General features: G+C 43.5%; 1 protein-coding gene and 1 long non-coding RNA gene across 6 annotated transcripts in view; one reads left to right on the forward strand and one right to left on the reverse strand.

Moving 5' to 3' along the window:
* Nucleotides 1-1,679: 1,679 nt before the first annotated feature.
* Nucleotides 1,680-21,824, reverse strand: LOC133155906 (uncharacterized). Its single transcript, XR_009714744.1, has 4 exons — nt 21,702-21,824; nt 20,378-20,468; nt 7,341-7,430; nt 1,680-1,790 (listed from the first exon to the last, which is right to left on the reverse strand). It is a non-coding gene; the product is annotated as an uncharacterized LOC133155906 (long non-coding RNA).
* ncam1b (neural cell adhesion molecule 1b) overlaps nt 3,057-22,800 on the forward strand; it is a 41,868-nt gene continuing 22,124 nt past the window's right edge. For all 5 annotated transcript variants that reach the window (XM_061281561.1, XM_061281563.1, XM_061281562.1 and 2 more), the window contains exons 1-6: nt 3,057-3,414; nt 18,509-18,583; nt 19,033-19,242; nt 20,368-20,511; nt 21,319-21,456; nt 21,716-21,833. In XM_061281561.1, the coding sequence (XP_061137545.1) occupies nt 3,363-3,414; nt 18,509-18,583; nt 19,033-19,242; nt 20,368-20,511; nt 21,319-21,456; nt 21,716-21,833 (737 nt within the window). In that variant the 5' untranslated portion in view covers nt 3,057-3,362. The remainder of the gene's footprint in view (nt 3,415-18,508; nt 18,584-19,032; nt 19,243-20,367; nt 20,512-21,318; nt 21,457-21,715; nt 21,834-22,800) is intronic.

Below are 22,800 nucleotides of genomic sequence, written 5' to 3' on the forward strand. Positions count from 1 at the left end.
GCGCACACCTTCGAGTGGCGTCAATGTCTCAAGTGGATTTGTATATTTGTCTGGCGAGAAACCTTTAAATGGCAGTTGTGAGTTTGACGTCAAATTTGTGCTACCAAATTGGCTTGATCATCTGAAATATGCGGTTTACTCCAGCGCTATTGGAAAAAAAAAATGGATGGATGAATGATAAAAGCAGGATAAGATTTTTTTTTTTTTCTATAAATGGCATACACAGGCATCTGGAAATATGACTTTATGTTTCGTGTGCCTGCACGACACTTGACGAGCGCGTTCCCCGTCGCCCACCGGCTTTTGTAGCAGTTTGAGCTGACGTCACACCCGGCCGGCATCTATTTGAGGAAATGAGGTACCTTACATGTTCCACACAGCCCGAAGGTTGAAATGGTGGTTTGAGCGTGAGTCAAAGACGTCTGGAGTGAAATCTAAAGCGACAGGCTTCTTGAGGACTGACAGATCTGATGTGATGTGTCACATCACGGTTGCTGGTGTGTGCAGACCTGGACCCATCAGGTGATTAACTAACTAAAAGAGATTGCTGTCGTCTCTTTTTTGGGGGCAACAATGGTGAAATAAAAACGCCAGAATTTATGGACGAGGCCTTAGTATGATGCGGCACTGTAGTGCAAACTGCACAATAAATCGATTAGGTTGCGATAGTAATAAAAAAAATATTTGTTTTCAATACATTGAATTATTGTCGTGTATTATATTATAACTTATTTCATACAGTCTCGTTTTTTATTTCAATATTGATCATTATGGTGGTACATAGAGTGCTCAGTATATCTCAAACTAGTTGGTAACTTTATAAAAGGTTTAAAAAAAACATATGGAGGGATCCGTTTAATGTGATTACACCGCCCCCTTGTGCCGGAAATGACACATTGCCTGCATAGGCGCAGATGACGTCATAGAAACGTCATCGCGGGCTTGTGCTCGTTTGTCGCTGCCTCAATCCTTTTGAACACTAGGTGGCAGCAGATACCAAATATATTGTAAAACCACATTGGGTGCTTTCGAATTTTAACCATCATCTCTACATATTTTACATGATAAATGTCAATAATTTACGTAGTTATTGTATAAATGATTAAATGCACCCTCGGGTCTAACTAAAGGTACTCTGGGGAGGTTTATGAATTACCCAGAACGGGATTTTCCAGTGGATTTAATGTTCCTAATTAGAAGGAACATGCAATGAAAGATGACGTTGAATCAGCAGTTTGTTGAGCAAACTGTGTTGAACATACGAGCACCACAGCGCTCCTATCTTAGACACGCTCCCGCTTCTCCCATGACCTGGAAACTAATATGGCCATGATGCCTTCTGCTATGCAAATCAGGGAGGCGCAGTCACAGAGAAAATCTCCTGCATGGGGCAATATTCGTCACTGTGAAAACACTACTTGAATTTATTTTTGAGGGGGTCTAAAACAGTCATTTAGGTTGAAATTTGTTTCTTTTTTTAAAAAATATATTTTCAAATTTTAATTTAACATATACACAATGGGAATCTCAGGTAAGCTTTTTTGTTACCGTCTCAGTACAAGATAAATATTTGTGGGTATAAATAAAACAAGGTGACCTAAAATTGAAAACAAATGACATCATGTGTTCTGCAGCTTTGCTGCATACTGAATAAAACACTCGAATGGACTATATTTGGAGGACATTTATGAGTCATTGACTGCCTCTTACCTTTCGCATCTATGATTCAAGCATTGGTCAAATCACTGCATATTTTGTCCCAAATTCATGGTTTTTGCAGTATTTTCATCCTGAAAAAAAAAAGAGAATTGTCATGAGGTGGAAGGACGGAACATTTCCCTGTGAAGTCTTTTCATGAGACTCTCAGGTTGTGTTGGCTTTCATTCAATTTTGGCTCGGTGCTTCTCTCTGCCGGCCAAAAGTACAAATCAAAGGCAAACTGCACTCTCGCAAAAGCCAAATGCAACAGAAATGTCGTGCTGAGCAAGTAAACAACATCCTCGCCTCTTGCATCACTAACTGCACTGCATTGGGACCGGCTATCAGTCATTGGAGCTGTAAATACAACTCAACTTGGACACTGTTGATACATTTCATATTGCTTTCCTTTTTTTTTTTTTTTTATAAGCTGCAGAAAAGCAACTTGTTAATTTTCCACTTTCCTTGAGTGAAATATGGAAGTCAAATTTACCGTCAACCATTTTAATGCATCTACTTAGGAGATTGCGCGTCACTGTCACGACAACAATCTTGCCTTCGCTGTTATACGGATAAAAGGTCCAAGCGGAGCAATTTTGTGGGCTCTCCACGTGAAAGCAGAGCAAAAGGCTGCCAGCGCTAACCTTGGATATTAAATTTAATGCTTCCATTGGTTCGTATGTCTACATGATGAGCCTACGGGTGTAGCGAGCGCCAACCATTACAGTCACGCATCAAGGTTGCGTCCCCTATAAATACCTTTTATGAGTTTTTACTACCTGAGAAGTTTTGATTTGAGCACCTCCACTGTTTGTAATCCTGAGAGGATGTGTGGAAAGTAACTATTTACCAAACCTATTTGGTTGTCAGTAACATCAGCTGCAATTATACACGTGCTTGGTCTAAAAATAAAAAAAAAATAGTACTACCGTAATTTTCGGACTATAAGTCGCGTTTTTTTTAAATAGTTGGGGGGGGCGACTTATACTCAGGAGCGACTTATAAACGAAAATTACGGTAATTGCGGGGAAGACGATTTCCCTAAAAACAAGTTGTCATCTTTCAAAATTTGATGGATGGGTTGTATACTTTTGAAAAATAAAAATAGATGTTAGACATCGCAAATTACGGAGATTTTTTTTTTTACAAATAAAGGTGGTACTCCACACAACTGAATATAACTATTGAATAAAAAAAATAAATAAAACTATGATTACAACAAAAAGGCGCCACTAGAAAAGCTGTCCTTGTCTGCTCCTATTTTAGGTTCCACACGGCTCCTTATTTGTCAACGTCATCAGTGCACTATTTAACGGGAGGCGCATCGTCCCTGCCGCGCGCATTGATTCGCGCGTGTGAGCAGGCTCGGCTTGTCAGTCACACTTTAAACGGCGCTGTGGCGCTCATCAGCCCTACCACCGCCAGAAGCACCAGCGATTCGCCCGCCTCCTCCTTCCTCCCGCTGATCGCCGAATCGAGCCACACGGAGCTACAGAATTTTAGGATGAACGCCTGCTGAGGAGCAGCCACCGCTACTAAGCCCAGGGCGACTCACAGCACCGCCGTTGGGGAGGGGAGCGGGGGAAGGAGCGAGCCGACCAGCCGTTTCACCGTTCCAGCGCTCTCCCCTCAAGTGGAGAGGGTGGGGGGCGGGGGACTTTGCCATGGTCCGGTCCGGGGACATCTTTGTGGCCCTGCTTCTTGTGGGCTGTGCGGGTAAGACACCTTTAATAACTCGCTCGAAAGTGTCTCAATAGAGTAAACATCCACGGTTTTAGCGAGCGGGACGCACGGTCGCCATCCTTGGGTCTCCCCCTCTCCTTGTCTCCCTCCACCCCCCCCAAGGAGCCCTATCAGGCAGGTGCTGCGGCTCATGCAAATTAGCTGACTCCGCGCCCTATTTCGTGTCTCTTGTACATCCTGGACTACACTGTGTAGTCTTGTTTTAGGTTTTTTTTTTTAAATGCTGACTTTGCATTATTTTGCATGGTGTAAATTGTGGCGGGGCGACAATGTCAGAGGGGGTGGAGAGTGTGTGGGGTAATGTGTCAAGAGGATTTATGTTGGCCTCCATCCACTGCTGTGTTGTTGTTGTCGTCCACTGCTCTTGTGTGGGACCTGTTTGTTATGGATGGGGCGTGATGTTGGGCTCCCCTTTAACATGCTCGGAGGGAGTATGTGTGTGTGTGTGTGTGCGTCTCAATAGAAAACACTTGTAATCCACCTGTTATTGCGTATAGCAGGTGCAGTGGGGAGGAAGGGGGTGTGTGAGGGCGGGGGTAACCCTTGACAGGAGATGCTGGACTGCATGGAGCCCATCAAGGGTCTGTCAGTGAGAGCAACGCTTCATTTGCTCCCTCTCAAGCACACTGATGCAAACCCACACGGCGCGCACACACACACGCACACGACAACTCCTACTCCAAATCATCTGTTATGTAAGCCGATTCCCCGATAAAGGCTTTGAAATGAGATCCTCTAAGTTGGTGAAATGTGTCGTTATGTAAGCGCAAGGGTGTTGGTGGTGTGTGTGTGTGCGGGGGGGGGGGGGGGGCTTTGTCAGATTACATTTGTGATAACCTCATCACGGACAATGAAGTAAATAATTAAAAGAGTTGACATGTGCGGCAAGGAGCGGCGCGCAGTTTGGCGTGGGATTGCCGCTTAATCCGTCTTGCGGAGTGGGGGTGTTCCTGGGGCGGGGAAAATGCTGAGGGAGCGAGTCCCGGCCGTAGCTCCTCCTTGCGTGTTTATTGGCGTGCGCTTTGTCGATCACGTGCCTCGCCGCTTTTTTTCGGTGAGTAACGACTCTGTCGGCGTGCACGGTGAAGGGCGGCGGCGTTCATCACTTGGGCAAATGACGTATAGCTGTCAAGTGTGACGAGAAAAGCATTCAAGAGTGGAAATCCACTTTTGATTTAGATGTACACGCATGACATCACCGCGCGTTGGTTTCTTGAAACCTCGGTTAAGGGACGACTTGCGTGAATTAGAGCGATGTTTAAAAATGCATGCTCTGCGGCAGGAAAGGTGGCAATCTAGTGCTGTAAACGGAAACAGATGCAAATCGTGGACACTGCAGAGTTAGGAGAAAGCCCGAAGGGGATCGGACAAATCTTGACTACAGGGGAAATCAAATCAATGAATTGTTGTTGAGAATATATTTTAAGTAGAATGGGAGAATCTGTCGCAATGTTCTGAACTCCTTGCTTCTCCCCTTGACGGTACCTTAGCGGTTACGGTTATGCATAGCGAGGGCCGAGCAATCAATCGATATTTAAATCATGATTTCAGTTTTGGCCCATACTCAAAGACAAACGATTACCGTTTTTTCCCGACTATAAGGCGCACCGGACTATAAGGCGCACCTTCAATGAACGGCCCATTTTAAAACGTTGTCCTTATATAAGGCGCACCGGACTACAAGGCGCACCGTTAATGCATCATGTCACATTTTTAATCCAAATCAAATCATTCTCCATTTTATCTTTTTTATTTCAACTTCAGACGCAACAAATTGCTTTATAATCACAAAATAATGATCCATAGTAGTTTTGATTAATGATTCATAGTCTTCAGCAGGCCACTTATGATTTATTTTATGACACAATGCTTCGGGCCAGTTTAAATTTAGGAATTTGGTCCATATATAAGGCGCACTGGACTATAGGGCGCACTGTAGGCTTTTGAGAAAATTTTAGGTTTTTAGGTGCGCCTTATAGTCCGGAAAATACGGTAGTTTGCCAAACTACGACACAGCCAAGTATTTCACTCTACTTAGTCTCCATTGCTTTAAGACAGAATTATCCAGTCGAGTCTGCACAATCGATCAAATCCAAAACATTCCAAAAAATATATTCTTATGGTGATCCATGTTCCAGTAGAAGACTGTGGAGATGTTAGGAGATGCTGAATTGGGTTTGATGATGGAACAAGAAGGACAGCTTGACATACTGTACGTCCGTCTCAGCGGTCACGTTGCAGGCCGACTTGTTTACAGAAGGATTGTGTTTCTTAGTCTGTGTTACATCATCATGATGATGATGATGATGACACAGGCTGGTTCCACGCTGCTCCATACCAGACAGAAGATGGACGGACACACGCTGCCTTATGCCTGACTCAACACTGCCAAAAAGCAGGGGCCGCAAGATGAGCAAGCTCTTACACACTACATTCTCATCCGCCTGTCTTATTGGAAGCCAAATAAATCAATGTTCATCTTGCAACCTGAATGGATTCCTTTTGAAATGAGCAGTTTCGGGTTTTTTTGGGCTTGTGTTTCGGCTCGCGTCAGAACCGCTCGACTCGGCGGTGACGGGGAGCACTCCGGACAGATCCGGGTCTGAGAGCCTTGAAAGGGGAAACGCTGCCTCGGGAAAACGCAAAAAAAAAGATGACATTACACGTTCACGTGACCTAGCGAGGCAGCATTGCAGGGAGCTCCATAAAAGGTTTTCCCCAAGGGGAGCTGACAGAAATGCAGAGTCAGGGCTAACGCTACCGTTAGCGTCTTTAACGGTTACGACGTTCCGATGACTCGTAACATCGAGCTAGCGTCGTTTTAGCGTCCTGAAACGGTTCGACCAATCCCGGCAAGTTGCAAAGATGTCAGCTGCGTGGGGAAATGAGAACGGTGGGTTTCGTGTCGGTCGTTAAATGAAAACGAGGCCGGAATTTTGAGCGCGGCGCGACGCGGCCTCCCTGTGGACACGTCACATTATTTTGTCAAAGCTTGAGGCATTCCGTGGCCTCTGCTTTGAGGAAGACTACGTTTCTGTCGCAATACGCTTGGCGGCCTGATTACGTGCCAGAGTTTGGCTTTAGGACACCAAAGAGTTTTATCTTTTATTACCAGAAACAAGTCTGCTCACCGGTTCATGCTACCGGCCTTTGCGATAACAGTAAAAGCACTTGGAGTCATTTCAATGTGATTTCCCCGACCGTCTTTACATTCATGTGTCATATAGTCATCACTACTGACTGATAAAATAAACTGAGAGCTTCAGAAGAATTTTAAATGTATTTTTTATGGCTACAACAGCGTTTTGGATCATAGATGTCAAACTCAAGGCCCGGGGACCAGATACAGCCCGCCACATCATTTGATGTATCGAAGATTTTGCGTCATTGTTAAAATTGCCTACACTTGTAGGCGAGGGCAAATCATGTTTTGCAAAATGGGTGATAAAACCCTTTGGCAGGGACGGGGCATTTCTTTGATGGTCTGTCATCGTTTATAATTACTGTCGATGATCATATTCTGTATTTTTTTAATTATTGCTGTGAGCCCAAACTGTGACCCGTGTCGCCTTTAAAATGACATCTTGAAGGCAGAATCACAATTTGTCACTGAAAGTGAATGTTTCTAGTTCTTTCCGCAAAACCAATTTTGACCGGATTTAACATGAATTGAAATGCTTTAGTTAGCATGCACGATACCAGCACAGTGGCAATGAATCATTTTGTATTGTTTATAAAATGGAATTTACCCAGCAATGTAAAGTGACATGTTTGCGAAACTCAATGTAGCCGCTATATTTTTTAGATTAAGAAACTTTTGACTGGAACATTTCATGTCGCGGTGATGCGAGAGTTCATTCGGACAACATAAAAAAAAAAAAGGATGAGACTTTAGTTACCTTCAAATTGACATCACAGTCTTGACTCACACTCTCCAGCTAGCATGGCCCAATTTGAATGACATGCTGATGAGTCCTGGCAAGTCCAACCTGAAAGCAAGCACACAGATTGAGAGAGGTGGGGGTAGCCAGGATAAAGCAACCCGCTGCTAGCTCCGATTTATCTTTCCACTTCTTTTGTTCGACTCCGCACGGCTTCTAATGCATCCATGCATATGGCGCTTCCGTTTTTATTGAACAACTATAGGATGCATCGCTAGGCTCGCTTGAATTCTTGGTTTCTTCCGATGCCGTTACCGTCGCTAGTTGACGTCAGGCCTCATCAACGCCTGGAAACTTGAAGTCAAGTCTTAATATATATATATATTTTTGATTCTCATCATCAACTGCCGTTTTTAAGTCGCGACGTGACACTCAGTCGTAGTAGGAAGCCGCTCCTTGTTAATCTCTAATTAGATCACACTAAAACGACGTTATCTCCAGGGGAGCTGTGCAATCTGAAGCCGTTTGTGATCCACTTCAAAACGGTGTCACTTATTATCCCGGATAAAAATCTTGACCCAGTTGACATTTTTCACACTCTGAACTTTTGTCTGTTCCAATGTGTGTCACTGACTTCCATGCATTCATCTCCAGTTGGATTTTCTTTCTTTTTTTATTTTTTACTAGCCCACATCTGCAGGGATTAGGCAAATTTGTACGTTATGGCATTATTATAATATTTTAGTCACAACATGAAAAAAGCTAATATTATCGTGATTGTCCAAAAGCCCGGAGTAGAACTCTGTAGAACCTCAAAAAGTGAGTTATGTGTCATGTATTGAATTATTTTTGACTGTGTGCAATCTGAGTGTTGCACATTCACCTTGACCTTTACTGAATGTTTGTGACCGATTGATCCCGATGAATAATGACTGCTGCCTCGACTCTTAGCGGAGGAATTAAAACTCTTGTCAAAGCCCTCCGAAATGCACACCTTCCCGTATTTACTTCACAATGACTCCGTATTGAAATGCTAACCGGCGACGATTAACTCTCAATGACAGAGCGTGCCCCCCTTTTAATTTTTTAATATACACGCCAGGCTCTTCGAAGCGGCTGTTGAGAGTACGTTCCCCGTTGAGGGTGCTTCATGGAAATCAGCGGTAAGATCATGGAGAGCCGGCCGCAGCGCTCGCACACCCAGTGAGCAGGAGGTGCAGCTAAAAGATTTGCAGAGATTAGAGTTCTCCTTTGAGTTAGAGGTCACTGGACCGCTACAGTAAGCTCCTCCTTGGCAGACCGACTCATTGTGTGTGGACTATATATGTCTCGTGCAACGCTTAAAGCTCTCTACACTATACAGCCTCTGTTTAGAGACTTCCGTTTAGTAGCCGAGCCTCAAAGCTAGTTTTGTTTTTCTAAATATCCACTTTCGATGCTAAATAAATGGACAGTTTCTATCGATGGGACTTGCAATGGACTTGCATTTATTTGTTGTAATTAAAAAAACAATTTTGTCACGTGGTTTGATTGGGGCTCCGCAAACATTTCAGAATAAATGCGAGCTCTCCGAATATAGCAGAAAGCCATTCCCTTCTATATTTCCCCTGCACTCAATCCAAATCGAATCACTGGAAGAAAGTGGATGAATCATAGATTTTTTTTTTTTCCAGCCCTTTGACAATTTCTAAGCGATACGCAGCCTTAGTTAAATGTCCAGGTCTTAAAAGGTAAATTGCATGGATTAAACCGGTGGCAGACATTGAGCGTGTTTCTAATCTGATGGATAAGAGGTGTGTGCTGCATAGTGTTGACTACAACATTACAGTATCCAAGATGGAGGCTGGTAGGATGAAGCCAAGCCGAGCATAAGCATGAGGAGAAACGTGGGAGGTGACACATGAAGTAAAGACAACACGCAGGATTCCAAGCTCAATGTAATAGGTGAGCCCCTGAAATAAAACTGCTTTTAAATGTCACCCGGTCGCCGAGGAAAATATCTTTCATGGGCTTCGTTTAAACTCCACATGATGCGTGTCACTTATATGATTGCCATCTCTCTTTGTCTCTTGCTCTCGCTCTAAACAATTTCCACACAGCGTGAGTCATTGGCTTCCACTGCCTGGGAGCCGTCTTACTGTCGTTGCCAATAGTTGCCGGATGTGCCGCGAACCCCGCCGCACATCTTTTTCATCAGTGCCATCGTCTATAAAAGCAGATGACAAGCCCGGAGAAGCACAAGAGAGTCGCTAGCATCGCTAGCCCAGTCAATGTGGGGACGCTAAACCCCGGGATGCCATGGCGGAATGGCAAAAAAATGAAATCTGATGTTCTCGTATATTGCGGACATCGCTTTTGTGAAGAAAAAAGGTCAAATCGGAATCAGAAGAAAGACAGCATCGACGTCATACAAAGCTCCAAACTTCCAAAACAAGCCAAGTTGCTATTTTTACCCAGCGAGGTATCGGAAAGAGCTGCGAAACTAAGTGTCGGAAGATCTCTGTCGTGAGTGTCGATGCCACAGACATCCGGAGATGTCGGAAGAGTCACCGATGCAGGGGTAGATGATCAAACAGCACGGCTTCTTTAGATGATGCTCTTCACGCTTGTTAAGAAACATCCAGAAGCTTCTCTGTCGAATGGAAACTTCTAACGTTTCATTGACCTTGCAAGAACATTCCCATTACTGTCCTTCATTAAACCAACAAAAGACATCTGAGCGGGATGACGGCTCTTAGCAAACTACAATCATCGTCCGTATTTTCAACGGCACACCGGGTACCACTGGAGATTTCCTTCAAAAGACCCACCGCCATTACGAGAGGGGAAAATCGCCCCGGCGATGTTGTGACAGCACGCTGCGGCTTAATCTGCCTCAGAACTCAAGCGAAAACACATTTTGACGGAACAGGGCCAGGTTGGCTTTTTTTTTCACAAGAGGACAAAAGTCAACGTGCTCCAGCAAACGGGTCGTTTGATATCCACTGTTGTCACACTCCACTGTTCAGTGGTCCTCCTGCGCCATGTTAGAAGACCGGCTATGATTCCGGAATATCGATTTAATCGCGTCGAGTTGGACGACTAGGGAACCGCACGTCTGTGTTTGTTGGATGATTGATCGATAGCATTGCAATGCACTTTCTTGTTTGATCTGTAATATCGACTTCTATATTCTCAATCATGTCCAGCCTCAAAGCACTTAGAGGGGTTTTGCTTTGCTTTTCTAGCAGATGCCTCGAGAGACTTGAGTCCCAAGAAGAGAATTCAAATCTCCTGTGGTTAGCCCAATCCGAGTCTATTTTTACTCTCCTGCCTCTGATTGGTCAACAAAGTGCGTGTTAACGTGTGTGTGTGCGCATGTGTCGTAAGGTGCCTCGGTGCCATCTGTTCTCAAAGGAGCCGTCGCAAAGACGGTCCCAGCCAAGTATGTCTTACCGAAAAGGCAAAGCGGCAACCTTGGAACGAACGTGAGGGAGAAGAAGCGTGAACCTTGCTCATCGGTTAATGGCTTTGATTAAAAGTCGTCTGATGAGCGTAGTACAAGCTGCGCCAGAATGTAGCGTGTTGGATGGATGGATGGATGGATGGATGGATGGATGGATGGATGGATGGATGGATGGATGGATGGATGGATGGGACGGAAGGAACTGTTTGGAACTGACTAAGTCCAAGGAAAAGGAATTCCACAGAATAACCACAAACGGGTTTACCGTGCACTGACCCGGTTAGTTCCGATCTTATCTGAGAACAAGTTCACACTGAACTTCATTCAAGCTGAGAATAACCCAAATGTGTCTTATGATTCTGTTCTTATGATTACTACAACTTGAGTTAGCGCTTGAGCAATGCTTTGCAAACCGACCTTGCCACCAAGAGATCATTAATATTTCAATTTTTTGTTGAAATATTCAAGTTTGGTATGAAGATTTTTTTTCTTGATAATCAAAATCCAATTCAGAAGAGATTTCAGTTTGGTGGTATTTGTTTGCCCCTACCCAAGAAACATTCGTTAACATCAATTGTTTGTAGAGGCAGGTCAGAGCCTCAGGACAAGGATTTATACGGTATAATTTTGCAAGAGGATGAACAAATTAGCATTTTAGCAGAGCAGATTACTCTTGTGCTCTGGTCAAAAGGATTTATTTAGAAATGGTCGGCAAGAAGCGGTGAGATTTATTGCACCGTGCTATCAAAAGAATACAGTAAATCCAGGTGACGGCAACACTGAAGCAATTGCACGCTCTGCTAGCTAAAGATCCTTGGCCGGGAGATTATTAAGAGGAAGCATTTGCTATCGCTATGCGTATGAACGCCTCAGTGAACCACAAGACAGAATGGAAAATTGCGTCCATTTTGTAGCCACTAAAATGTATACCCGTTCTAATTAGCGTTTTAACGATGCAAACAGATTGTAAATGGAGGAATTTTCCGTTTTCTGCCTCCCTTACCGCTGCGAGATAACGTTATTTGCGTCTGTGTATTACTGCCGGTCTGCAGGGAGAGCGAGTCATAAAAACACCTTCCTCATTTTCAGCGCTATTATGTTGTAAAACATTCACCTCGGAGCTAGCCAGATAAAGCCTCTGATTTAAAACTTGATTATCGATGCCCGCGCCGTGGGTGTGTCAATCGATTTACCCGTGAATTCACATTATTCCGAGATGATAAAGCGAGTTTAGTAAGTTTGTATTGTTTTATCTTTTTTACATTAGCTTGTTAGCGTTGTCGCCATGCTATGGCTAACGCAAAAAAAAAAAAAGACCTCGCTGTGGTCTGGTGGGTTCGACCATTCGATCCTCAAGGGATTTTTTTCTTTCTCTTCGACTGTCAGTATAGCAAAACGTATAGAAAATCGGAATAGCAATGAACCGATTGTACACTTTGGAGGTGTTCAACCCCTTAGCGGACTCATTTACTTTACTAGCAGAACTGATTGCCCAAGTACTCTCATTCTCAGCTCTAACCTTGATGGGGGACACGCTCGAGACAGATTATATTTTCATTAGTACTTCAATCCAATTACTGCACCATCCACCTAAATCTCTACCGTTCTGCATCGATACTTTGCTGCTCCTCTGCAAGTTGCCGCCCATCCCGCCAGCGCCACATAATGAGCCCTCCAGTGATGCTCCGTCTCTGCCCCCCCATCAAGTTCTTGTCTGGCTCTATCGAAAATGGTGCATTCCCTCCTATTGATCTCGCGGGCGGGCGCATCCGGCTCGTCCCAGCTTGTCCGCTTGGTGGACGGCCAGAAAGGCAGAGTCGTGTACATGTGCCAAGCTTGTGGCTGAGTGGTCATTGTTTCGCATCCCGGCCTCCCCGCCCGGTCTTCGCCTCTACACGACTTCTGACCCATCCATGAAATCCCGCTCACTTGGCAAACTGTATTCTATCTATCGTTTAACCAGCATTTTTCTGCTTGTAGCAAAAAAAGGCGGCGTGGGCTTTGCCGTTCACGAGTCGTGACTAGCGGTAACGGGAGGGGGGGAACCACGAGGGACCCGTCGTTATGATTAGCCTGAAAGAATTAGCTTTTTTTAAAAACACTGTCTGTGGTGTTTCATTGTGTTTACAGAGACGCTAACATTTCAGTCATTGTTCGGGCCACACAGACTCGCTGTTCTTCGTGTGAGCATTACGCTGAGTCTCCGAGTCTTTCCATTTCCCTGCTTACAGATGTCACTTTTATTCTTTGTGACAGACATTGCGCAGTTCACCGCAAGCTCTCCATCCTTTATTGTCGTCATGGTTTTTTTTTTACCCCAGATAACAGTTTGGAATTTGTGCTCTTAAAGTTCAAAATTAATGGCGCGGTCTAATTTTCTGGTTCCCTTTTAACAAAAGCGCAAAATGATCCGTTCTACCTGGCTTTTTTTTTTTTTTTTGCCCGTCCGTCTGAGTCATTACAGGCGTCCGCAGCATGATGGGCCGCAGACGCTCCGCTTTGCTCCTCCCTGGGCTTTTGTTACGTGATGCACAGCTGAGGCAGATGCTGAGGGGCACTTAGACTAAATTGCCTGAATGAGGGCGAATTGTGCTCCGCAACTGGAGTGCACTGCTGTTGGCGGACTTGCCAGAGACAAAGAGGCACGTCGCTCGGGAAGGCTTAGAGTTCATTTTAATGATGCTACGGCTTTAGTGTTGTTGTTGTTGTTTTAAAGAGGCTCAAGCTAGCCGGTGGTTTCTCATTTAACTATAGCGAGACAAGGGGATGGGCGTAACGATTGATCAATGGCTTGATTGATCGGCATGGATGCTGTTAATGAATCAAGTCTTAAGGCCAAATGGACTGCAGTCCGCGATGTCAACGATGCAGTCAGAAAAAGAATATGACTTGATGAGCTGAGCTTTATTCCCAAAGAGCTCATTCATTTTATTTTTAAATGACGTTCTTTGTCGTATAATGCAGGCTGTCACGGTATACGACACATTTAATGTTACCTTTATGGCAGCCGAGCCCTTTCCGATGGCCAAGAGCAATTTGAATAATTTAAACAGTGGCGTCTTATCTTCCGCTGCCTCTGCTGCACTTTGCTGTTGTTTAAGTCTTGGAATGGCCATTTTAACATTTGGTTGATCAGCATTGAGGTGATTACCCGAGCAAAGCGGCTGGAAATAAGTACAACTTTGTCAGGGGCTCTGCTCCAGTGGTTCCACTTTTGCCGGGAGAAAAGCTTTTGAAAATACACTTTAGGGAGTTTACCGCGAGTGTCATGTAATGGGTTTTTCTCGCGGGTATAAAATACTACACGTATGAAGCCCGCCGGGTTATTGCGAATGGGTCAAAAGTGGGCTATTTAAACATAATGAGCTTTCGCGGTGGAATTTAGCCCATTTGGATTATGTTGTGGGCAACCTGCATGGAAGTGGAACCATCGCACCAATACGTCGGACCACCGAGGGGAGAGAGAAACACGTTTCCATAGCAACTGGTAGTGAGCGAGCGTAACTGCGGTTGAGAGACACGAGTAGCAAACAAATACGGTTTTAATTCCTTGAATTAGGAACACAATCAATTTGCATGTTGTCTTTTGAATGCTGCTGGCATTTGGAAGTCAAAACATGAAGATTAGAGATGATCAATGAATTGATGTGTTAAAGTCTAGGAATTGATTTTTGTTGCGTTATCTAGAGACAATTCAAAGTCAAAATGAAGCGCAGTACCTGCCTGGAGCCAGCAGAGGCGCCGCTGATTGGGTCTTTGATCAACTGTGACATGAAGAAGAAGACATCCAAAAGAGAAAACAATAACAGACATGATCGAAGACCTAATTCGCCACAAGCCGATTTTTTGTACTAAAATGCCAAATGAGTACATAAATAAATTAGAACGATTGTTTTCCTCTTTTTGTGTTTTCTTCTAGGAATGTCACAAAAGTGATAATAAGCCTCTAACATGAAAACGAAGCAGGAAAAGATCAATTTATTCTAAAGTACTTTTTGATTAGACAAAAAAATATATATAATTCCGCAGTGAAGCACACATGTCCAGATGAATAATTTAGGACCGGATTCAACAGTTTGCCCTAAATTGAGCATTGTTAGATCATTTTTTGACAGCGTGAAATTGGCACCCCATTTATTTACTTGGTGACCTTTCAAAATTTGACTCAGTTATTCAATTATTCAGTCCCTGATGATGCTCAGCTGTAGCGTGAAGCTGAAGGCCAGATTTGATCTCGATCAATCGTTTGAGACACAGTAGGCATCCTGGAAGATAAATCATCTCATTTTAATCACTAATGTGAAATCATGGTGGAGCTGACCTAAAGATTTCATCGATATTCCGCCATCGTCAACTGACAATCGTATAAATATATCGTGAATTTTAATACCTACTATCATAGCTTAGCAGCTTCAAAAAGTCTTTATTTTGAAGCCCACCTCAGGGAGGTGCGTCAGGCACTGATTTATCTCTGAGGTACTTAAACTTTTTAACTCCGACTGTCAAGTGCGTGTATCGGGAGGGGTTGAGCTTCACGTGAATTGTACGTCTAGGGAATCTAAAATGAGCATAATCGCGAGTCACAGCTTTGGTCGAGGCTTCTTACAAAGGCTGCGGCACCCGAGGTGATGTTGGAAAGTATCTGGGGACAAAAGGGGAAAGGGACCACGCGCTGCATATATTTCCATTTCCATATAGTCTACTGTTGGGATGTGTCCTTGCTCTTATCAGTCACTTGCAGGATCACTGTGGGAAGTCAGTGCGTTCCTGTTCTGTAAGGTCCCTGAATTCAAATGTTGAAAGTCAAGCTTAAAATATTGGGGTGTGGCAAAAGTTGTATTATAATTAAGATAAATCACATTATTATTATTATTACTATATTTAAGTTGATACTGTCGCTATTCACGCCATTTTAATTCCTACTACCGGGCTTTGTCTCATTATGGAAAACTAGCTGGTAGTCTCCAAGTAATGCATATTTACATTGCAGCGCCATTAATTTACCAACAAATGGAAAATCTGTTGATGAGCCACGGAGGCATGAATTATGGCGTCTCTCGCGCTCTCTCTCTGTCGTCACAATTGTGCTGCATACAAATCTGACGTTGCCCAAAGCTACAGATATTTTTTCACAAATGGATTGCAAGTGCTCGTTAAATGTTCCTTTTCTGTTACGCCCTGGTTTTGGCTAACAAGTACAAACTGAGGCCATCTAGAACTCACTGTCCTTTTATTTTCTTTCAGGACCAATTGTATTGTAATTTAGGACCTTGAATTAAAATATATATTCCGTAATTTTCGGACTATAAATCGGTTTTTTTTTTCATAGTTTGGGTGGGGGGGCGACTTATACTCAGGAGCGACTTATATACATATATATGTTTTTTTTCACTTTTTGGGGCATTTTATGGCTGGTGCGACTTATACTCCGGTGCGACTTATAGTCCGAAAATTACGGTATATCTCTGTAAGGCCTATTTGGCAGAAATAGTGCTCTGAATGCACAAATAAGAGCTGCTTTCACATTTTGGTACGTTTATTTCCTCCATTGACATGGTTAGGGTTAGGCCGAGTCGTTCTGTTATAGTCAGAAAACAATTCGATCCAGAAAATGACAAGGTGGACATAACGACAGCTAGCATACATCTTCAGTTTAGCTTGCGTGACACAAGATTCCTTACTAACCTCTGGATTCAAAGCCAAGACATTTTTCAAATGGAAAGACAACTAACTCGAGATAGATTGCATGTTTTGCCAGAACTAGGTCACATTCATCTACCCGAGTTCGTTTTGGGTCTCTGAGCATGCCGAGTGTCCACGGCCCCGGAAAAAAAAACAAAATAAAAAAGGTATTCCAAATTCTCTGGGTAGATTTGTGCAAAGCTCTTCGGGCATGTGTTCCAATTTCTCGCAGTGAGTTGAATGAATCATGAAGTGCTTACTGAACATCTTTGTTCATACACGGTTCGACATTAACGGCGGCCCGGAGCCACGACGTGACCGTGTCGGGCCACCCGAAGTTCACTGATGCCGGCCCAACTGGGCCAATACATATTTTCTTACATAACTCTGATGACATCAACGCATTATTACTTTTCTAATATGTAGGCGTCTCAATTTTTTATCACTCTCCTTGGACTTGAAAAAGATATTAAGTGTTAGTTATGTAGTATTTGTTAAGAAAGAAAAAAATACGTTGGCATTTTAATAAACGGCGCTCTCATCTTCGGGGCTCGCTCGCTCAGTGTTGTGAAGTCTCGGCTTTCAAATCGATTGCTCTCCGGGGGGGTCGCATTCGGATTCAATTTCCAGCTGCTAGCGTCACCTACCAGCCCCTCCCCTCCCTTTTATAAACGAGTCTGCCATCTAACGACCGACGTTCCCGCGGCGTTTTCGCTTCTTAAACGTTGGCGACGAGAGAGCAATTACTGTCCGGTTCATAACTCGACGCCAAAGTCTTGCGTCAGTTTTGGAGCCGGGCCGTGGTGTCATGTGATTCAAAAGACCCCCCCCCCCCCCCCCCCAAGCTGGGCAAATAGACAGAAGCAACAATATTGATGATGAGATAAACGGGGATGGGCGGCTTGGCGTGTTTGGCGCTGACATTTCCATCTCAAGAGTGTGATGGATGAAAACAGAAGGATTGCAGAGAAGACGGTCGGGTCGTTTTCAAATGTGACTCGGGGCGTTTGCAAGCCCCTGCGACCGTCACTCATGTTTTAGATCAACAACCAACGGTAAACTACATTTGTCTGCCTGAAGCGGCGGATGTGTTTTTTTTATTCGATTTGTTAGAAAACACCAGAGGAGGAAATTAACTTCATTTGTAGCGTTGGTCCCCCATTACTGGCCGAGTCAGTTTCTTTTTTCTCTCCAACTTTCTGCCCTTTGTAACCCTCCCTCACTTTGGTCCTGACACCCCGGCGATATAGAGCCGGATTCTGGGCCCATTTAGTTACATTTCTCAACGGCGGGAAACCCTAACTGCTCCCCTTGGGAAACAAGTGAAGCTTTGTTCTAATTAGGAAGCAAAAGGCTTCAATCCAGATCTCACCCTGTGACCAAAAGGAAAAAAAAAAAAAGTCTTTCCTATCCTGACATTGACGAAGAGGAGGTATTTATCACTGTGCATCTCCGCGTAATTGGATATCATGTCTCATGAAAGGGCAAAAAGAGGCTGTAAAGACAATTGAGAAGCTCATTTGCAAACATATTTTCTCAATTAAAAAAAACAAACATTCATAACCTTTCTAAAATACGTATTTTCGCCTCCATTTAGCTCCTATTTTAAAATCTTGGTAGGCTACTCATAAGCCAAGACCGAGATTTTTAAAATTTATTTATTTATGTATTTATTTATTTTATTATTTATTTATCTTTTTAAAAAAATATATTTATTAATTTATTATTATTTTTTATTTATTGCAACCTCATAAGCCAGGATAGAGATCTTATGTATTTATTTATTAAAATATATATTATATTACTGGCAACCTCATAAACCGGGACAGAGATTTATTTCTTTATTTGTGTATTTATTTATGACCAACAACCTCATAAGCCAGGATCTTTTTTTTTTTTATGCCGATCATAAGATTTCTGAATCGTGGGCGTTACGACGTTAACAGTGTCTGGTTATTGTTCGTCTTGGTGCTAAAATAACGCCGTACTTTCCCCTGCCAGCGTTTAATATTCCTTTCAACTTCTTTCATTTTGGACCTTGTTGTGTCTCCTCGTCTAGTGTCACTGGACGTGCAGATCACACCCAGTCATGGTGAAATCAGTCTCGGGGAGTCCAAATTCTTCATGTGTGAAGGTAAGCTTAACAAATTGTCCTCACACTTTTTCATTATTTGTACAATACGCTCAAAGGATAAAATGGCCGTTATTGTCCTCCGCACATTGTCGTCGAAGACGCCGGGGAAAACGGATCATCCGAGATAATCGCTATAAGTTGTATTGTTTCCTCTTGATGACAACAAGGTACAATTTAGCGCAACATGGCGCCGTGTATATTATCGTGTAATTACCGCCGACGTGTAATTCTCATTGTAAGCTTATGTAATTATCATTCAGCCTCTGTTGCTGAGTCACACGGCCGGCGCCGCTGGAGCGTGACTTGCGAGGCCCGTAAAGCAAAAGCAAAAAATAACGTCTCGTCAGCACTATTCGGTGGAGCCGATTGACTTTTGCTTTACGACTTACTTACTACATACATACATTATAGATGGACTCATTTTATTTTTGCCCGCCACCGCTCTCCAGTTATCGGCGGAGCCAAGCACATAGACTGGTTCGGGCCCGGCGGGGAAAGGATAGAACCCGACGACCCGGACGTCACGGTGACCCGGAACGACGAGACGTCGTCCATCCTCACGCTTTACCGAGCCGAGACGGAGAACGCCGGCACGTACAAGTGCGTCGCCGCCAATGGAGATCAACAGGGAGAGTCGACGGTTAACATCAAGATATTCCGTGAGTAAAAAATTCCCTGAGTTTATTAAATGTACAATATTTTATTGACTGCTCTAGGGCAACACATTACTCTTTTGCCTTTTTTCTATCGCCAGACGATAGATTTTTCATCAGTTCGATAAATGGTCGGAAGACCATTAGAAGGCTGCTTAATGATGCTGTCTGTTTTGCAGCTTCGGTGATGAATGTCTTTTATTTTCCCGCGAATGGCGAGCATCAGCACATGTCCATCACGGGAGTTTTGCTCGCTTTTATCCAACTCTTTTCGATTACATAGAAAGCGACCAGCCGTGCGGAGAGCAAATAGGAGAAGCTATTTGCATCGTCTGATGCTTAGATGTGAAATATTTTTGAAAAAGGAAACCCTTCCGAGCTCGAGCGCCTTTTACCGCAATGTCACCCGCTTCCTCCCCGTACAATTATTGCCTCCACCTATGGGCACAGACTGTCTGCTTTTATCTTTTGAATCTACCGAATGCCATCAGATAAGATTACAGCTCAATGCGAGTGTGCAACATTTGACCTCGGTCAAGTGTTTTCAGGTCGCCGGTGTCACCAGCAAACTCCATCTATCCGTTGGTTACTTAAGAATGGAAGCTCACGGCGGTAAATGGCGTAATTCAACCACACGGGAGAAGAAAGGCGAGTGGAGAAAATCCTTCTCGGAAAAACGGTAGCCATAAAACGAGTTTAGACAAAGAGGTTGTAAAACGAGAAAAATGTTTTCTAAACGATCGTCATCTTGAAAAATGAAACACTTTATTAACCTGTTTGCAGGCTGGATTGTTTACCGTATTTTCCGGACTATAAGGCGCACCTAAAAACCTAAAATTCTCTCAAAAGCCGACGGTGCGCTTTATAGTCCGGTGCGCCTTATATATGGACCAAATTCCTAAATTTAAACTGGCCCGGAACAATTGTGTCATGAAATCAATCATAAGTGGCCCGCTGATTCTAATTCTATTTTATTTGTATTTATTTATTTTTAAATCGGTCCCTACTACCATCTGCATCTACTTTTGCATAAAAACGGTATTCAGCGCATCAAAGCAGCCAATCCAAAAAAAAAAACCACCCTCCACAATGAACCTTAATGAGTATAATCACACACTTGTTTGTTTTCAGAGAAAATCACCTTCACAAATGCGCCGTCGCCGCAAGAGTTCACCGAAGGAGACGCCGCCGTCATCGTGTGCGATGTCGTCAGTTCCCCTCCGCCCACCATCCTTTGGAAGTACAAAGGAGCCAGAATACAGATGGAAAAAGACGGTGAGGTGGCCATCAGATGAACATCCAGCTTTTTCTGTCAAATGGAAATGATTCAATTTTGTGAGTGCTAGTTTGACAGTCGGAGTGGCGGATGAATGTTACCACCCTCTCCATTATGCAAAGTGAGAATTGGGCAAAATGTGCTTTCTGCCCAACGGGAGATGCGACACGTTATGGCTGGAAGGAAATTTAAATGTCATGACTGGAAAATAGCGGGGGAGCCAATTTGTGTGGTTTTGCTGTACATTCATGACTGGGTGGGGAAACGGCAGCGTTTTATCAGTGCCACTCAACACAAACAAATTAAAAGCCCTTTAAATGGAATGTTTCTACCTGCATAATAAAAAAGGCTCATTTAGAAATTTAAAGTGGAATGCCATTTGGAAATAATCAGAAAAAAATTGGAATTAGAGTGGCTGGTCAAAATAGTTGCGCAACCAGGCGATCATAATGCAAATGTTTTAATAACACCGGTTTCACCCTCGCTTTTATATGCGGAAAAATAGAGAGGTACGAATGAGTTTACTTTTTGAATGTTCAATCGAGGGTGTTATTCACCTGATGCCCCGAGCAATATGTTTTTGTGGTTGCGGGCACATCATAACACGAGTTCGCGCGGGGGTTCCAACACTGTTTTGAATTAACACATGATTGAATTTATTAGGTCAACATTTCATCTCTTTTCTTTGAGGATGGATGTGGCGTGTTCATCTTGAATAAGCAAAAGAAAATCAGATTTCCTTACAGAGGAAAAAAAAAAAAAAAGTTGTTTTAATCTCTCACCATGCTTTTCTTTTCTTTCTCAAGTTCGCTTTAAGGTGCTGAGCAACAACCACCTTCAAATCCGCGGCATAAAGAAAACCGACGAGGGTTCGTACACCTGCGAGGGACGCCTGATGGCCCGCGGCGAGATCGATTTACGGGTTATCAAGGTCGTCGTGAACGGTAAGCAAAGCTTTTGCTGCCGTATTGTCGTCTTCCTGTTTGTGTGGGTTTTTTTTTTTTTCCTTAGAGGTTCAAGGCATGAGTGTGGAAACAGTTGCCCACAGCAACCGGGTAGCATGAAGCGCTCGTGCTAATGATGCGCGTCTGCTTGTGACGGAGTGCCTAAAATAAGTGTTCTCTTCGGGAGGCTAATTTGGGGTTCTGTTTTACGTCCCGCTTCCGTGAATGGAGTGACATTGACTTACTTTGACTGTTGCAGTGCTCCCAACCATCCGGGTGTGGCAGTCAGAGGTGAACGCCACAGCAGATGTGGGCCAAGCCGCCATGTTGACGTGTGCGGTCGACGGCTATCCAGAACCCATGGTGACCTGGACAAGGTAAAAAAAAAAAAGGGGGAAAAAAATAGACACAATTTCAAAAAAATGCTAAGCATTAATGAAACTTTACAGTACTACTTCAATTACTTGAGGTAGAAATCATAGGTGTCAAACATAAGGCCCGCGGCCCAGATACGGCCCGCCACATCATAAACAGACTGAAAATGCAAGTTGTCTTCACTTTTAAAAAATAGAGTGATTGCTAGCAATATTTATCTTTTTAAAACATTTGAACACATTTCAAAACTAGTTATTGATCAGCTTGTCGTGTAGCCTATTAATTGTATATAATATGAATCGGTCATACGTTTATTTGGGTTGACAGTCTTTACTGTTACGCAAACAGCAAAATGAAAAAATGTTTGAGTCATCAAGTGAGTCTAATTGAATTCCTGTTGTTTTGCCACCTAATCGCATTTCATTTGTTACTCAAATAACATTTGGCGAATTCAATACAACAGGATCCTCATTGACGTGATATCAAATGGTGAATTTAGGCAGCGAAACCTGAAGACTGACATCCTCAATAGCCACATTGTTCTGGGTGACACTGATAGGCCAGCGCTTTGTCAGACAGGTTGTGTTTCTCCTGTTGCCACGGCAACCGTTTCCTTCAACGAGGACAATGAAAGTGAAATTTGCTTGAGTATATCAAGAATTATGCAAATAAGGCGGGACATTGCTGCCGTGCATTTTATATTGTTCGTGCCTCACTGAGTTTGCGCCTTTCTTGTCAAATGAAAAAGAATGTGCCCGTCGCATTTTGGAAATGATCTCATCTGTGTTCACAGCCATGTTGTTTAGGGCAAGCGGTGCGTGTCAGCGGGGACAAAAACAACTGATGAGGCGTTTTCACATTTCATTTGCAAAATAACACAAAAGGAACCATTTTCTATTTGTTCAAACACAGGCGTCCTTTCCGATCAATGTCGATAACCACATTCGCGAGAATACAGCAATCGCAAGA

This window comes from Syngnathus typhle, linkage group LG6, assembly GCF_033458585.1.
Source record: "Syngnathus typhle isolate RoL2023-S1 ecotype Sweden linkage group LG6, RoL_Styp_1.0, whole genome shotgun sequence".
Taxonomy (NCBI): domain Eukaryota; kingdom Metazoa; phylum Chordata; class Actinopteri; order Syngnathiformes; family Syngnathidae; genus Syngnathus; species Syngnathus typhle.